Source organism: Triturus cristatus, chromosome 4_1 (assembly GCF_964204655.1).
Source record: "Triturus cristatus chromosome 4_1, aTriCri1.1, whole genome shotgun sequence".
NCBI lineage: Eukaryota > Metazoa > Chordata > Amphibia > Caudata > Salamandridae > Triturus > Triturus cristatus.
In genome coordinates, this window is record NC_140585.1 from 1,005,898,086 (window position 1) to 1,005,912,070 (window position 13,985).

Here is a 13,985-nt window from a genome sequence, read left to right on the forward strand (position 1 = left end):
GGTGTCAGGTATGTCCTGTGCATGTGTGGTGTGTGACTTTGGTGGGGGTTTTGTGGCCTGCCCTGGTCCTGCCACCCCCACCCCACCCCACTTTCCCCCCTCCCTTAGTTGTTCTGACCTTCTGCGGCGTCTGCGTCGGAACCTGTAGAGGAGGTGGACTGCTATGAGGGCCGGGATGACACGTAGGTTCGGGTCCATGTCTGTCCGTCGCGTACGGGTCCTCCTTGTTTGCGTCGTCCTGTGTGTCCGTCGCGTACTGGTACTCCTTGATCGCGTCGTCCTGTCGCGTACTGGTCCTCCTTGTTCGCGTCGTCCCGTCTGTCCGTCGCGTACTGGTGGTCCTTGTTCGCGTCGTCCTGATTTCCCGGCAGTTTTTGGCAGCCGGAAAATATTCACCGTGCGGGATGACGTCGGTGCGAATCGTGATTCCTGGTTCGTGAATGGCAGGCTGCGAGCGTCCCGACGTCAGGTCGGCCCTTTCCCGGATCGCATTGGTAGGTTTATTTTGTTCGGTCGGGCTTTTTTACGAATCGTACGGAAATGGTGTTCCGTGCGAATCGTAATTCCTTGTTTGTAAATTTTGACGACCGGGTACGCGTCGGACGGAGAATATGCTCCGTCCGACGGTTCGTACCCGGTTTTTACCGGATCGTGATCGGCACCTTAATGTTTGAAATTTAAATCCTACAAATTGCTTGGGGGTCCCCGGCTTTCAGTGGTGACTCAATGGGGGTCCTCAGGAGTGAAAAGTTTGGGAACCACTGGACTACACCATTTCCCGCTGAAAGGCAATATTTCTCTCCATGTGTTCCCATACCTGGAGTGTCACGCAGTTTGGTGCTTACTTTCCCTCCATGTTAAAGAACAGTAGATGTTTCAGCATCCAGACTAATGTGCTGCACAGCTAAATACATATAAGGTCCCAAAGGCGAGACCGATTGCATTTCAAATGCTTGTTGCTTTGGGGATCAGGTGTACCATTTACTAGGCACTTACAGGGAGTACTAAAGTTATTGCTAATTGGGGAAACAATTGTACTGTTATGGGAAAGAGATCTGGCACTGGGGACCTGCTTAGCAAGAACCCAGTGCGCTTTCAGTCAAAATCACATCAAATACCGGGCAAAGAGTGGGGGTGTCCTTGTCAACAAACATTTGCAATGCAAATAGGTCTCGCATTTGTGAGTTAAAGCTATTGACATTGTAAATGGCAATGATTTTTATCTACACGTTTTATTTTTGGACTGCATGTGTGTGGTGTGCAAAATCCCATGGCAAGGTCCTGCACTTCGTAATAAATATATTGAAAGACGCAAAGCGCTCATTGTGTTAACGCACGTGCCTCATGGGTGAAGTGTCGCCACACATGCACACCATAGGTGCTTTACTATTGCTTGTTGAAATAGCAATTTATTGAAGGCAACCCATTAAAATGTGGTAGCAGCATGCAGGACCACTTTCGGTATGCAGCTGCTGGGTTGAAGGAAGCAGAATTGAGGCCTGCACTTCAGGTGAGTATGTAATTCAGTTGCGCTAATATTCCCCACTTTACACTTATTGATTAGTCAGTCCTCAACTGCCCCCACCTCTAATCAGCACCAACCCCACACATCGCCAGCTACCACACACTGCATCCACACTTATCACCAACCACTTGCTATCAGTCCAATCGCCATCACTTAACTTAGACTTCCAAGCATATTTGTCAGTGCCAATTTCTGTTATCTTATGTCAATGTTCTTCACTTTTCCCATCTAGCGGTAAGTAACTTACCCATCTAAAACTCGCTGCAATTGCCCTTTAAACCTACCCCAACAAACACTTGCACATAACATATTCCATCAAGGCTACATGCACATTTGTGACCTCAAGACTGCAAGGTCCCCTGCACTCATTGGTCAAGACTGCTAAGGCCCCTTCACCCACAAGTCACGATTGCAAGGATCCCTTTACCCACAAGTTACGACTGCCAGGACCCCTGCAACCACAAGTCACGACTTCCTGGACCCTTGCACCCACAAATCACGACTGCCTGGGCCCCTGCACCCACAAGTCACGACTGCCTGGGTCCCTGAACTCACAAGTCTCGACTGACTGGACCCCTGCACCCACAACTCATGACTGCCTGGGCCCCTGCACCCACAAGTCAGTACTGCTTGGGCCCCTGCACCCACAAGTCACTACTGCCGGGGCCCCTGCACCCACAAGCCATGACTGCCTGGTCCCCTGCACCCAAAAGTCACGACTGCAAGGGCCCTCGCGTCTGCAAGTCACAACTGCCAGGGCCCCTGCACCCACAAATCAGGACTGACAAATTTTTGGTACACCGCCTGCCATGTCAGCAGCACACCGCGCCCAGGCCACCTCCACCACTCCCTCCTGTCACTTACTGTCGGGGCAGCTGCAGGGCGGGCACCCCCGCCTCTGGAAGGCCCTGTCCACAAACACTCCATAGTTGCCGAGGCAGCGAAGGTAGAAGTGAGCTCCTGAAAGAAGAGCTGCAGGTGGCGGCAAGAGATGAAACTCGAGTGGCCCATGTTTATGTCCACCGAGCCCTACGAAGAGTTGCGGCCTACGGTGATGGCTGGCTGCTGCAGGAGAAATTTCAAACCACAACCCTCAAGGCGGGCCAGGGACAGGCCCTCTCACACCCCGCCGCCGTCCGAGCTGCGCAGCGGGCTGCAGGGGGCTGAGCGCAGACCCAGCAGCGCCCGGGCTTCAGTGTCCTCCCCGGCCCCGGCCATGCTTGGTGCTGGGGAAGCAGCGGCGCTGCTGTTGCTGGCAAGTCCCCTGGGTGGGGGGAACTGGGAAGGGAGGCACGGCCCAGGCTTGTCACAGAGGGGAGAAGGCCGTGCCTTTTGCTGGAGTGGAGTGCTGTTTATGGAGACGAAAACGGAGACGAAACCAAAGGTGAAAGGCACACTTTTGCTAGCGCTGTGCTTGTGAAGCTGGCGCAGTGCTGACAGTTAAAGTCTGTTCACAAATAAAATAAGCGTCCGTCAATGTCCCGGCTGCGCACTTCGTCCTGCCTGCAGTAGACAAAAAGAAAATGGTGCTTACAGTCTAATAAACACATACCTTGTAACAACTGAAGTAAAGGGGCCAGTAGCCATGGGAGGTTACAAATGAAGAAAAGGCAGTACTAAAGAGGGACTAACAAACCGATTACTGAATCAGAAGCCTACATTTACAAAGGACTAAGACAGAAGCCAATGACAAATATGGGTAGAGAGTGGGCAGAGCTTCTCTTCCATTTTCCACTACAGCAGCTCGCCAGAGCAGCACATGGGTGCTGACTCAGGCTCGACCTAAAAAGGGGCACTTTCCTACACTAGCCTACACATTGAATGCACTGTCCTGCGATAAGTATTGTTTACAATTCATTGGACTTACAGTAGGCCCACTACATACTTGTCATTGGTTGCTTTCATTACCACTCTCTATTGCAATCTTTCGATTGCTTAGCTCTCATATGCTTCCCTTCCTTTCTTGTGTTAGCTCCTCCATAGCGCATGGACCAAGAACACGTGTTACTCCTCGTCTATGTTCTTCTTTGTGCTTTTGCAACGCACTATTTTTTTTATAAGCGTTTGGGTATTTTGGTGGATGTCAAATGTGCTTTCCTACCTTTAACAATGGCATACGGCTTCTTATTTATGTTACATTCACCCTATCTTCCATCTCTATCTGATAGAGAATACTAGCCGCAGATTCCTTAATGTAGAATTATCCCCAGGCGTGAGACTGGACCCGGAAAACTTTCTTTGCCCCAGCATCCCTGCACGCCGTGGGGGCGGTACCACGCGACTCCGCCCTGACGTCATCCGCGGGCGTGACATCAGCGAGGTCACATAAGCCCCACCCCAGCACGCTGACATCAGTTTCCTTCTTTTCCGCGTGCAACACGGATCCGGATCGTGTCCCTGGCCTGTTTTCAGGCCTTCTTTTCATACTTTGTGCTGTGGGACAGTGTGCGAATGCCTTCGGGCTTTAAGATGTGATCGTCTTGTGCGCATCATATGTCGGCGATGGACCCTCATCCTATTTGCATGTGGTGTTTGGGCTAGCACCATGATTCCACGGACGGCGACGCTTGCCAGCATCTGAAGCGTAAGTCCCGGCGGGAGTGCCGGATGAAGCTCCTTTTGGCCTGCTTGTCCAGAACGGTGTCGTCTCCGCGTCTGTCCCCGCAGAAGGGTCCAGGAATCGCCACCTCCGACATCGCCCGTTACCGAGGCCCCCTAGGGCATCGCTCGCCCGTCGGTAAGTCTTATAGCTTGTCCCCAAGATCTGGTCCCCGCTCTGCGGAGGGCGCTTTTTCTCCGCGGGACATGCGGCCTCATTCGTTGCCACCCTACCCGCCGTTTCCCGGCATCGGGCGACCAGGGCCCAAATGGAGGCCTATGCTGCGGCTCTGCAGGCTTCCTTGGCCTTCCTCCTCTTCCTGGGCCGTCCGCGGATCCCTTGCCAAGTGCAGGACTTTCCGCGGAGTCGTCGGCGGCTCCGACGCCGACATGTTCGGCTTCAGGTTTTGGAGGTGTGGTGCCGTCAGGGTACGGCCCTACGGGGTTCCCCTTTTCGGCGCACGGCGCCTCTGCTTCGCCACAAACCCCGAGGGGATCCCTGTGGTGTCGCAAGAGGTCACCGGGACTCAAGGCTCGTCCCCGAGTCGTTCTTGGTCTTCTGGACAGGCGGCGGGCTTGCCAGAGGCCGAGCTGATGCCGCTCAGTCGCTGTCGGCCCTGGCGGCGCCGGGGGTGCTGGCTAGGGGCTGGGGCGTGTCCCCGAGTCCCTCTCGCCTCTCCACGCAGGCGGCTGCTTTGTCGGAGGTCGAGTTGGCGCCTTTTCGGTGCCATTCTTTCACTGACCCGGAGCCAGCCCCGCCCCATTCTCCTAGGGCGCAAGTGGTGGTGGAGGCCGTCTCGGCGTCCCCTCCAGTGCCGGTCGATGTCACACCGGTGCCTGTATCGGACTCCACAGCGCTGTGCCGGCGTCGGGTCGTCGACTCGTCTCCAGAGGCCCCCTCCTCTCCGGAGGTTCGTCAACTTTTTGTCTCTTTTTCCCCGGAGACGGGACGCCGCGTCGTGGCTTTTTTCCCGGCGTCTTCCAGAGAGGGCTCTTCACCGTCCCCGCGGCCCCAGCCTTCCCAAGACGCACCTCAGGTCCCCCACTCGTCCATGAATCTTCAACCATTCCGGGGCTGGCCATTTCTTCCTCAGCTGGACTTGGGGATGGCTGGCTTAGTTTACAGCCGTCACCCACGGAGGAATTGTTCTCCCCCCCCACGGCGCCCTTCAGAGATGAGTACAGCCTTTGCCCGGGCCATTTCCATGGCCGCTGGCATTTTGCACATGGGCGATCCCGCCACCCCATTCCCTATGGACCATTTGCTTGAGGTTCTCCATCAGGGCTCTGGTGGACAGGAGCTCCATAATTCTCTTCTGGGGGCCTGGGGGTGTCCTGCCCCAGTCGATCCTCCACCGCCACAGTCCTACTCCGCATGATCCAGTCTGCCTTTCTTTCCACCCTTCTACCCAGGGCCCTCTTCTGCAGACTGCTTTTCCTTCCTTACCTTTGGTGTTGTTTCCTCCGTCACGGGAGGCCCGGTGGTTGGATTCATGGGGGCGTAACCTCTTCGCTTCCTCCAGTGCTGCTTTGCGAGCGCTCAACACGCTTTGTGTGTTGGCCAGGGCTACTTCCAGCTTGTGGGATTCCGTGGAGTCCCTCTGTCTTGTGCTTCTCAAGAAGATGTCTGCGCTGATCTGCGGTGCCATGTGATGGATGGCCGGGAGTTGGCCGCGTTTATTCTTCGTTCGGCCCTGGATGTTTATAATGCTCTCGGCCGCACTATGGCAAGTTCAGTAGCTCTCCGTCGCCATGCTTGGTTGAGGAATAGCGTTTTCCCTGAGAATGTTAGGAAGCGTCTGGTTAACCTGCCCTTTAATGGGGTGCTTTTGTTTAACACCCATGCGGATGCCGCCATTCAGCGGCTCCTAGCGAGGCTCCGTCCTCCTCCCTCTCCGTAAACTTGGCTTGTCGGTCCTCTGCTGCTTTATGGGTGGCGTTACCCCCCCCCCCTTTTTTTAGGGGGTCTAGCGGTTCGGTAGGACCATCTGTGTATTCTGTGTGGGTTGGCGTGCCTTCAGGGTCCTTAGGTTGACCCCTTTGTACTGTTGGCTGCTGGTTCAGCCCCTTTGGCTTTTGTGGTTCTTTGGTTGTTGGTACACCCGTATGTGTCCTCAGGCTAGGCCTTCTGTATGTTTTTTGTTTGGCTGATTGGCAAGCCGTCTGTGGTTCTATCTGCAGGTCCTTTATGTTCTTGTCCTCTGCTGCGGGATTTTTCCCTAAGAGGTGTTCCCATGTTTTCTTGGGACGTATCATACCCTATGTGGGGTACTTGTAGCTATTGCATAGCTTCGTCCTGCGCTGGGAAGGTATGCTCACCCCTTTTTCGGGTTCCCTGCCTTTCCTGGCATCACTGTATACCGCTGGAGCGGTCTCATTTGTCTTATCCAGACGCAGCTTGCACTGCTCCAGGTTCTGTCATTCTCAGTGTTCGCTGCATTGAACGACCATATCTGGCATGCTGTCTACGGTTTCGTGTTGTGGCGTTTCAGTCGTCCTGTCTGGCGTTTGGGCCTGGTCCTTTGTATGGTGTTCCAGGGGGCTAGGTTTCTCCTGGCTTTCCTGTGTTCTGGTTGCCGGCTTGGGTCCGTCCTCCGTGTCTCTGCTCTTTCTCTTCTGGCTGGTCCCACTTCTCTTCGTGGGTCAGTGTGTGTCTATTGATCGATCCTCCTTTGAGGATTGTTCTGATTTTCCCTGGTCTCTGCCCTCGGCTTGCGCCTGGCTTGTTCTGGGTGCGCTGTTCCATGGTACTGTCAGCTGCCGGCTGTGCACGTCTGCTCGTTCTGGTCCACCGCTGTGGCCCTTAGTGTGTTCCCTTGTGCCCCTGCTGCTTGTTCTGCTGGGGTGCACCTGTGCCTTTTTTCTTACGCCTGCACTTCTTGGCTGTGCAGCCATTCCTGCCTTGTCTCCTTCCTTGCAGCTGATGCCTGTTCAGCTGTCTTCTATCACTGTGTGTTTTCCTACGGCAGGCTCTGCCTCCGGTTCTACCTCTTCTCCCTGGAGTTGGGGTGGTTCTTTTCCTCCGGGGTGCTCCTCTGCGGCTGTCTGCCCCTACGAGGGTTTGTGTCCCTTCGCCTTGTTCTTGCTTACTTCTGCTTGGTAGGGGCTGGGCTGCCCTTCTTGTCCCCATGACACGTCCCCTGCTGGGGCCCTGTGTTTCTTCCTACTGGGGAGGTTCTCTAGCAGGCCCTCCTCCCCTCTGGGTATGGCTAGGGTATCTATTCTACGTTAAGGAATCTGCGGCTAGTAGTCTCTATCAGATGTACAAGTTACTTACCTTCGGTAACAATGTATCTGGTAGAGACAATTCTAATCGCAGATTCCTTCACGGCCCGCCCTTCCTCCCCGTTCTGCGAGGACCTTCAGTTTGGTTTTATGCACTCGCTTCCCTTCGGGTGGCTTGTCTTCTGTGGGTGTCCACTTCACTTCCTCCCGGACAGGATGCTTCGTTCTGCTTGATTGTTCCACCCCTTCCCTTATGATACACGGCCGGTTGGTTCATGTGTGCTTCTGGATCCTTCCACCCTGGGTTTTTTCTCCAGTGTTAGGGGCCTGCTTTACTTTTCTCCCTTTTACTAGCTTGGGGTTTCTGATTCCTTTGCAGTCCTCTGCGTTGGGGATGTTTTTGCCGGTACCTCGTCCTTTTCGCTCCTGTCAGGGGCTATGGCCCTCCTTGATGGTGTTGTCTGGGGGTGCATTGCTGTTACTCTTCTGTTCTGGGCTTGTTGCCATTCGCTGTTGTGGATTGTGATTGCAGTCTCTCTCTCTCTCTTCTGCTATGGTGTTTTTCACATGCTTTCTGCCTCCAGCGGGGATGTCGCCTTAGCTTGCAAGGGTGTTCCGCAGAGCGATGCTCTGCTTTTTCACTGCTATGGCTTTCTCCGCTATGGCTTTTTGTACCTTAGTGCTTGGCACTTTTCCAACTGGTGCTGTTCCTCGCCTTTTGTTTTTTCTCTTTTCTGTTTCACTGGTTTTTCGCACACTGTTTCCATACTCTCCACAGTTTTGTTTGTGATGACTCCGCGTTGTGGCGCGGAAAACTTCTCCGAAGAAAACTGATGTCAACGCGCTGGGGTGGGGCTTATGTGACCTCGCTGACGTCACGCCCACAGATGACGTCAGGGCGGAGTCGTATGGTACCGCCCCCCCCCCCGAATCCCCCCCTCCCCACCGGCGCGCAGGTATGCTGGGGCAAAGAAAGTTATCTGGGTCCAGTCTCACGCCTGGGGATAATTCTACTCCACTCAACTCAACTCCACTCTTCGGCACTTTCTACTCCTGGCCACTACACACAACTCTACTCCAATCTATGCCACTCTATTCCACACCACGTCACTCTACTCTACACCACTACACACAGTGACGGTCTATGCCACTCCACTGTACTTCACTCCACTCTACACCACTGTAACCCACATCACCATACGATACGCCACTTTACTCTATGATACACCACTTTGCTCTACTCTACGCCACTTCACTTTAAACTACTCCACTGTATGCCACTCCAGCCTACTCAGTAACACTTCAGTCTACTCTGTGTCACGCCACTTCTATCCACTCTACACCACTCCACTCTTTTCTACACCACCCCCCAAACGTGTAGCCATGCTGAACAGTAGCCACGCTGCTTATATGACTAAGAGACATTGCAAAGCCAATAGCTCTCACATGGGCGAGACTGATTGGTTTTGCTAATGCTTGTTTCAAATGTTTGATATTCAAGATGAAACCATTCATTATGGGGCTCAAGACTATTTCGCTGTGCCGATAAATATTTGCTCTGTTGCAAAGAAGAAAAGAAAAGTTTTTCCCGAGTCAATTTAAGGTACTATGTAGCTTCATGTATTTTAATTAAAATCCTATGGGTATCATTTGCAGCACTTTCTGTTCGTTAAAAATACAAAAAATACACAGAAGCCGAAGACAAATCCCTTTTATCCACAAAAATGGAAAGATTACTAGATTTTTGTATTTGTTCAGATGGAATCCGTGGCTCGTTACTTTCTGTCAAGATTTCGTTTTTGCACCCTTATTTGGCAACCTCAGAAAGCTGAAAATGTGCAGTGGCAAGGCTAACTAGTTTTGATTCTCGAAGCATTATTGATGAAGCTTTGTTATTGTGTTGAGTATGTTTTGCAGCTTTGAGGACAGGGAAGCCGTTTATTTTCTCTTCACCCAATGTCTTAATAAGTAACGTGATCTTGAAAGAATGACTAGGCCGGTCTTGCCCTTTGACTCATTTCAAAGTGTTCTTTCGTTTTAGATCCTGCTGTGCGGCTGGCGTTGTTCAGAAACCATGAAAACAAACACGCCTCAGTGAAGCCACCAAGGAAGATCCAGCCTGCTAGAGTGGAGTACTTTCGAGGTACAGTAAGTGCCGTTCTTTGGCCTTTCGCAAAACCTTCGCCGTATGTCTCATGTCTACTTTGTTTTCGTGTTGTGTTTTATATTATTTAGTGCGTCACAGTAAATTGTTAGCATCTTCGTGTTCTGTAACGCTGACTCTCAGACCATGGAGGACGTCTCTTAGAAAATCCAACGCAGATAGGTAACGTTTTTTCTCAATATTGTTGCAACAAAAACAATGACATAGACATAAAGCAATGTGTAGTGAGATGAAATTTGCCGCTTTTTAGAATATATTATCTTTTAAAGGAGAGTATTGAGTTATTGTTTTTAATGTGTTAATGTTGCATGGAATATAACTGTTACAACTGTCTCGCTCTTGCAGTTTTTTGCACTTTCTTTCATTGAGCTCCTTCGAAGGCGCCTCTCTTCGGAAATCTTTTCATAGCTACATACGTCACCAAAGTGATGTCTCGTGGAGCCACACATGGAGTTGTATCACTACGCCTGGCTAATAGTGAGTCCCAGTTCCTTTTCGTGCATTTTCATAGGCAAGGGATAAGGGTCAGCCGAAGTGTCGTTTATTTTTGTGCTACATCATCCAACAAAGTCCAGTACTACAATTCTCTACATATTATCTTTGGGCCCCCACCTTCCCCTGGAGTGCTGTTGGGCCCCATGGAGGTGAGAGGAGCCACCAGTTGGCCATCTGAGTTATTTGGTCCGCGCTGGTCGGCGTCAGCTGACTCCGCTTCGGAGTGCGTGCACAGCCCTTCTGGATTTCCACCTTCGACGCCTGTTCTCGATCAGCCGACTCCAGCAACGACGTCAACAGCGCCAATCGAATCCATTCCTCCTATCGACGTTGAGGCGTCGCCTTCTTAATGCTGGTTGATGTCGGATGTGTAGTCAAAGGAGCACCCGATAAGGAATGTTACCTTCCCACTTCCCTCTCAGGGTGGTACTTCTGTAGGGCACCCTTTGGAAGATGATTCAGAGGAGTTAGTGCTATTGCAGCCTATATCTGAGGCTATTTCACCGCTTTTGGAAGTGAATTGCCTTTCTGCACTTCGAGAGTCTATTAGACTGAAGTCATCCCCAGCTTTGGGACTTCTTTCCCTTTCTTGCCTTGCTACTGAGGCAAGTTCCTCTTTTACAGATATGTTGAGGAGAGTGGCTGTGGTTTTGGAGTTATCTCTTCCTAAAGTGGAAAAATCTACTGATCCACTGATTGATGTCCTTTATCAAGGGCAGACAGGGGTGGAGCCTGTTCTGCCATATAGTGAGGCCCTGTACAACATATTGTTGGGTACTTGGAATAAGCCTGATACGGGGGCCTCAGTAGATCGTGCTGTTTCTCGTAGGCACCTGCCTGCTCCTGGAGATCTGGCTTCAGCCTCACAGAATATGGACTCTCTTCCTAATGTTCCATCGGCCAGAGATTCTAGGAGACAGGATTTGTGTGGTAAACATATATTTCCTCTTCTAGTTCTGCTTTAAGGTCCACTAACATGTCTTGTGTTATTGGGCGTTTTTCTCACGCTTTGGTTACTACTGACTCAGTAGGTCAGGCCATGGCATTCTCTGTGGCACTACGGTGTCGTGCCTGGTTAAGTACCTCAGGCTTTACAGAGACTGTAGGAAAGTAGGATCTTTCTATTATGGTTACCCCCACTTTTTGCCTGGTGTCAGTATGTTTTGACTGTAGTTTGCTGGGATCCTGCTAACCAAGACCCCAACATCTGTGCTCTCTCTCTCCCATAGATGGCTTTGGTAAGTACTTTGGTACCTCCACATTTGGCTACTGGTGTACCCTTATAAGTCCCTAGTATAAGGTACTAAGGTACCCAGGGCATAAGTACACCAGGGATGTCCCATGGGCTGCAGCATGTATTGTGCCACCCATGGGAGTCCACTTAAACTCTGACTACAGGCCTGCCATTGCAGACAGTGTGAGATGGTGCTTGCAGCACTCACAACCGTTACACGTTTTCATATATCTGAGGTCACTGCACTTACAACCTATAAGTCGCCCCTATGGTATGCCCTTCAGTCCTGGGGGAAGGGTTCTTGGTTCTAAGTGTGAGGATCCCCTGCATGAGCAGGAAACCCCTGCAAATCCTAGAATAGAATCTCCAGGCTTTGTGAGTGCAGTCAGCCATTTTAAGACCTATAGTGGACATCAGTCATTACGAGATATCTAAGTATATAATGGCTGTGCCAAACCTAGTCATGTTTGGTATCAAACATGTTGGAATCATATCCCAACACCGATTCCGGTGTTAGAGGTATAATCCCATGTACGGGGTACCTCTTAGGGGAGCCCCATGAACCCCCTTTACAGCTGTTCAGGGTCTGACAGCAAACTACTGCTGCTGCTGCACTGTTCTGCCCTCCTGCTGCTGCGCTGAGCTCAAGCATGGGAAGGTAGAAAAATAGGTTTCCTTTCACAGGGAGGTGTGACCACCTCCCAGACAGGACTTAGTGTATTGGGCTGTAGTGGGGGCGCTTTCCAGCTCCACCAGACTGCATTGAAGGGCACATTTGGTGCCTTCCTTGAATACACCGGTTTTAGCCAGTTCAGGAACACTTGGTTACCGCTCTGGCAGGAAACTGGACAAAGGACAGGGGAGTATCCTCCCCTCTGTCCAGCTCCTCCTCTGGGAGGATTCCCTGAGTTGTTCCAACCCTTTCTTTGGGTATTTAAGGGCCACCCGTGGTTAGGTCCTCAGATTTGTTGTCGAACAAGACTCATCTCTGAAACCACAACACTCTTTGACCGTCTGAACACTCGAACTTCGTTGAACTTCGCCTGGAAGCGAGATTGCATCAAGGAAGACTCCTGCTGCTCCTGGTCTCACTGTTCTAGAAGTATTCTGCCTCATCTGTGTCTGTGCTTCGCTCAGGATCTCCAAGGACCTGTGGGCATCAAGGACATCTAAAGTAATCTCCTGAAGGAGTCGCTCCCCTGCATCTGCAGGCACTGCATCCAAGCTGACCAGTCTGCTGATGCTGTAGTACCTACCTCCTGAGGCTCAGCAACATAGGTGCTGGATCTGTGGCTCCCCAGAGGCCTGACCAGTCTTCCCTGCAATTTGAAGGACAGCAACCCTCGTCGGAGCCACATGGACTGAACCCCTGTGTCGACTTGTTGTTGCAAAGGCATGTTGGCTCTGCACTCCAGAGATCTTCAGGCTGCAAGAAGCTCCAGCATCTCATTCCTAAAAAAACAGCGCCCTCCCTGCATCTCCTGCATAGTGGGCCTCCATCTTTGGTGAGCTGCCTGAGGTCCTCCCGTGACTCCTGTGCCTTCATTCTGTGGCTCCTCTCGATGGTCTTCTTCTGCTTTGTTGGGCTCCCCTGCTTGCTCAGAGACATGGTGAGTCCCTTGGACCTTGCTGGTCTCAACAATTGCATCTTTTCATCTTCCAAGGCAAATGCTGCCTCCAAGGCTTGTTGGTGCTCCTGCCAGACACCGACCACCTGGACTCCGACATCCGACGTGGGACAGCTCGTGTACAACTCCTGGTCTTCCACAACGTCGCTGGAACCTTAGAGCTGCTTCAATAATGTCCTTGCGAACTCTTCTGAACTTCCCGAAAAAGGTGGGCATTGTGTATCCGTGCCTCCTGGTCACTTCCAGGTGGCGTAGACTGTGTCCCCCTCTGCTTGCAAGTTCACCTCTTCTAGAATCCACCCTTGGATTCCACTGGGCTTCTTCACCAACTTCTCCAGAGACATTTCTTCCCTAGTCGCCCATTGTCATCTACGGGTGGTTCCGATGTCACTTCACCCCTATGCACCCGACTTCCCTGATGCAGGTAACCTGGTTCCTGGGGCATCCAGGGGTGGGGTGACTCTCTAACCTTGCATCCACCAAAGGATTTCTTCGAGGTCCTCTGGGAAGGGTCCTTTTTCTTTAAAACTGCAACTGCGACTTCTCCATTGACTTCTATTGAACACAGACTCCTTGGGGTTCCTGGGAACCTACCTTGGGTGGTTCCTGGTTCACCAAACTATTCTAAGTCCTTTGATCCAAGTCCTGTTCTCCTTTGCAGTTCACATTCCACTTATTTAGTATATAGTTTGGTCTCCCCCTGGAAACCAGTGTATATTTGTGCTACTTACCTGATTTATTTTAAGTATTCTTCTGTGTATTATTGATATCTCCGGGTAGGAGATATACCAAGTAGCAATGATTGTGTTAATAAATATCTGTATTTTTCACAAACACTATGTAATTCTTTCTGATCTAATCTACACTATTGATTAAATGTGGTGAAACAAGCTGCTTTACACTCCTTCAAGATAAACCTGAAGGCTGCTCTCCACAGCTAACCATCCTCCTTTAAGTATACACCATATACTAAGCCAGCCTTCTACACTGTCCAAGTTGCTTTGGTCGATATGGCCTTTGATGGCACCCATCTTTTTGGTGCCCAGGCCATCTCTGCTTTACGGCGTTTCTGTAATAGAAGAGGTGAAACAGGGTGCTTATTTCTCTTTTTCTAAA

At 51.4% G+C, this 13,985-nt stretch overlaps 1 protein-coding gene across 1 annotated transcript in view; it reads left to right on the plus strand.

Annotated features, from left to right (window-relative positions):
• Positions 1 to 13,985, plus strand: part of LRRIQ1 (leucine rich repeats and IQ motif containing 1) — a 1,142,626-nt gene that overhangs the window by 787,400 nt on the left and 341,241 nt on the right. The window contains exon 22 of the mRNA XM_085653925.1: positions 9,390 to 9,491. Coding sequence (XP_085510051.1) covers positions 9,390 to 9,491 — 102 coding nt within the window. The remainder of the gene's footprint in view (positions 1 to 9,389; positions 9,492 to 13,985) is intronic.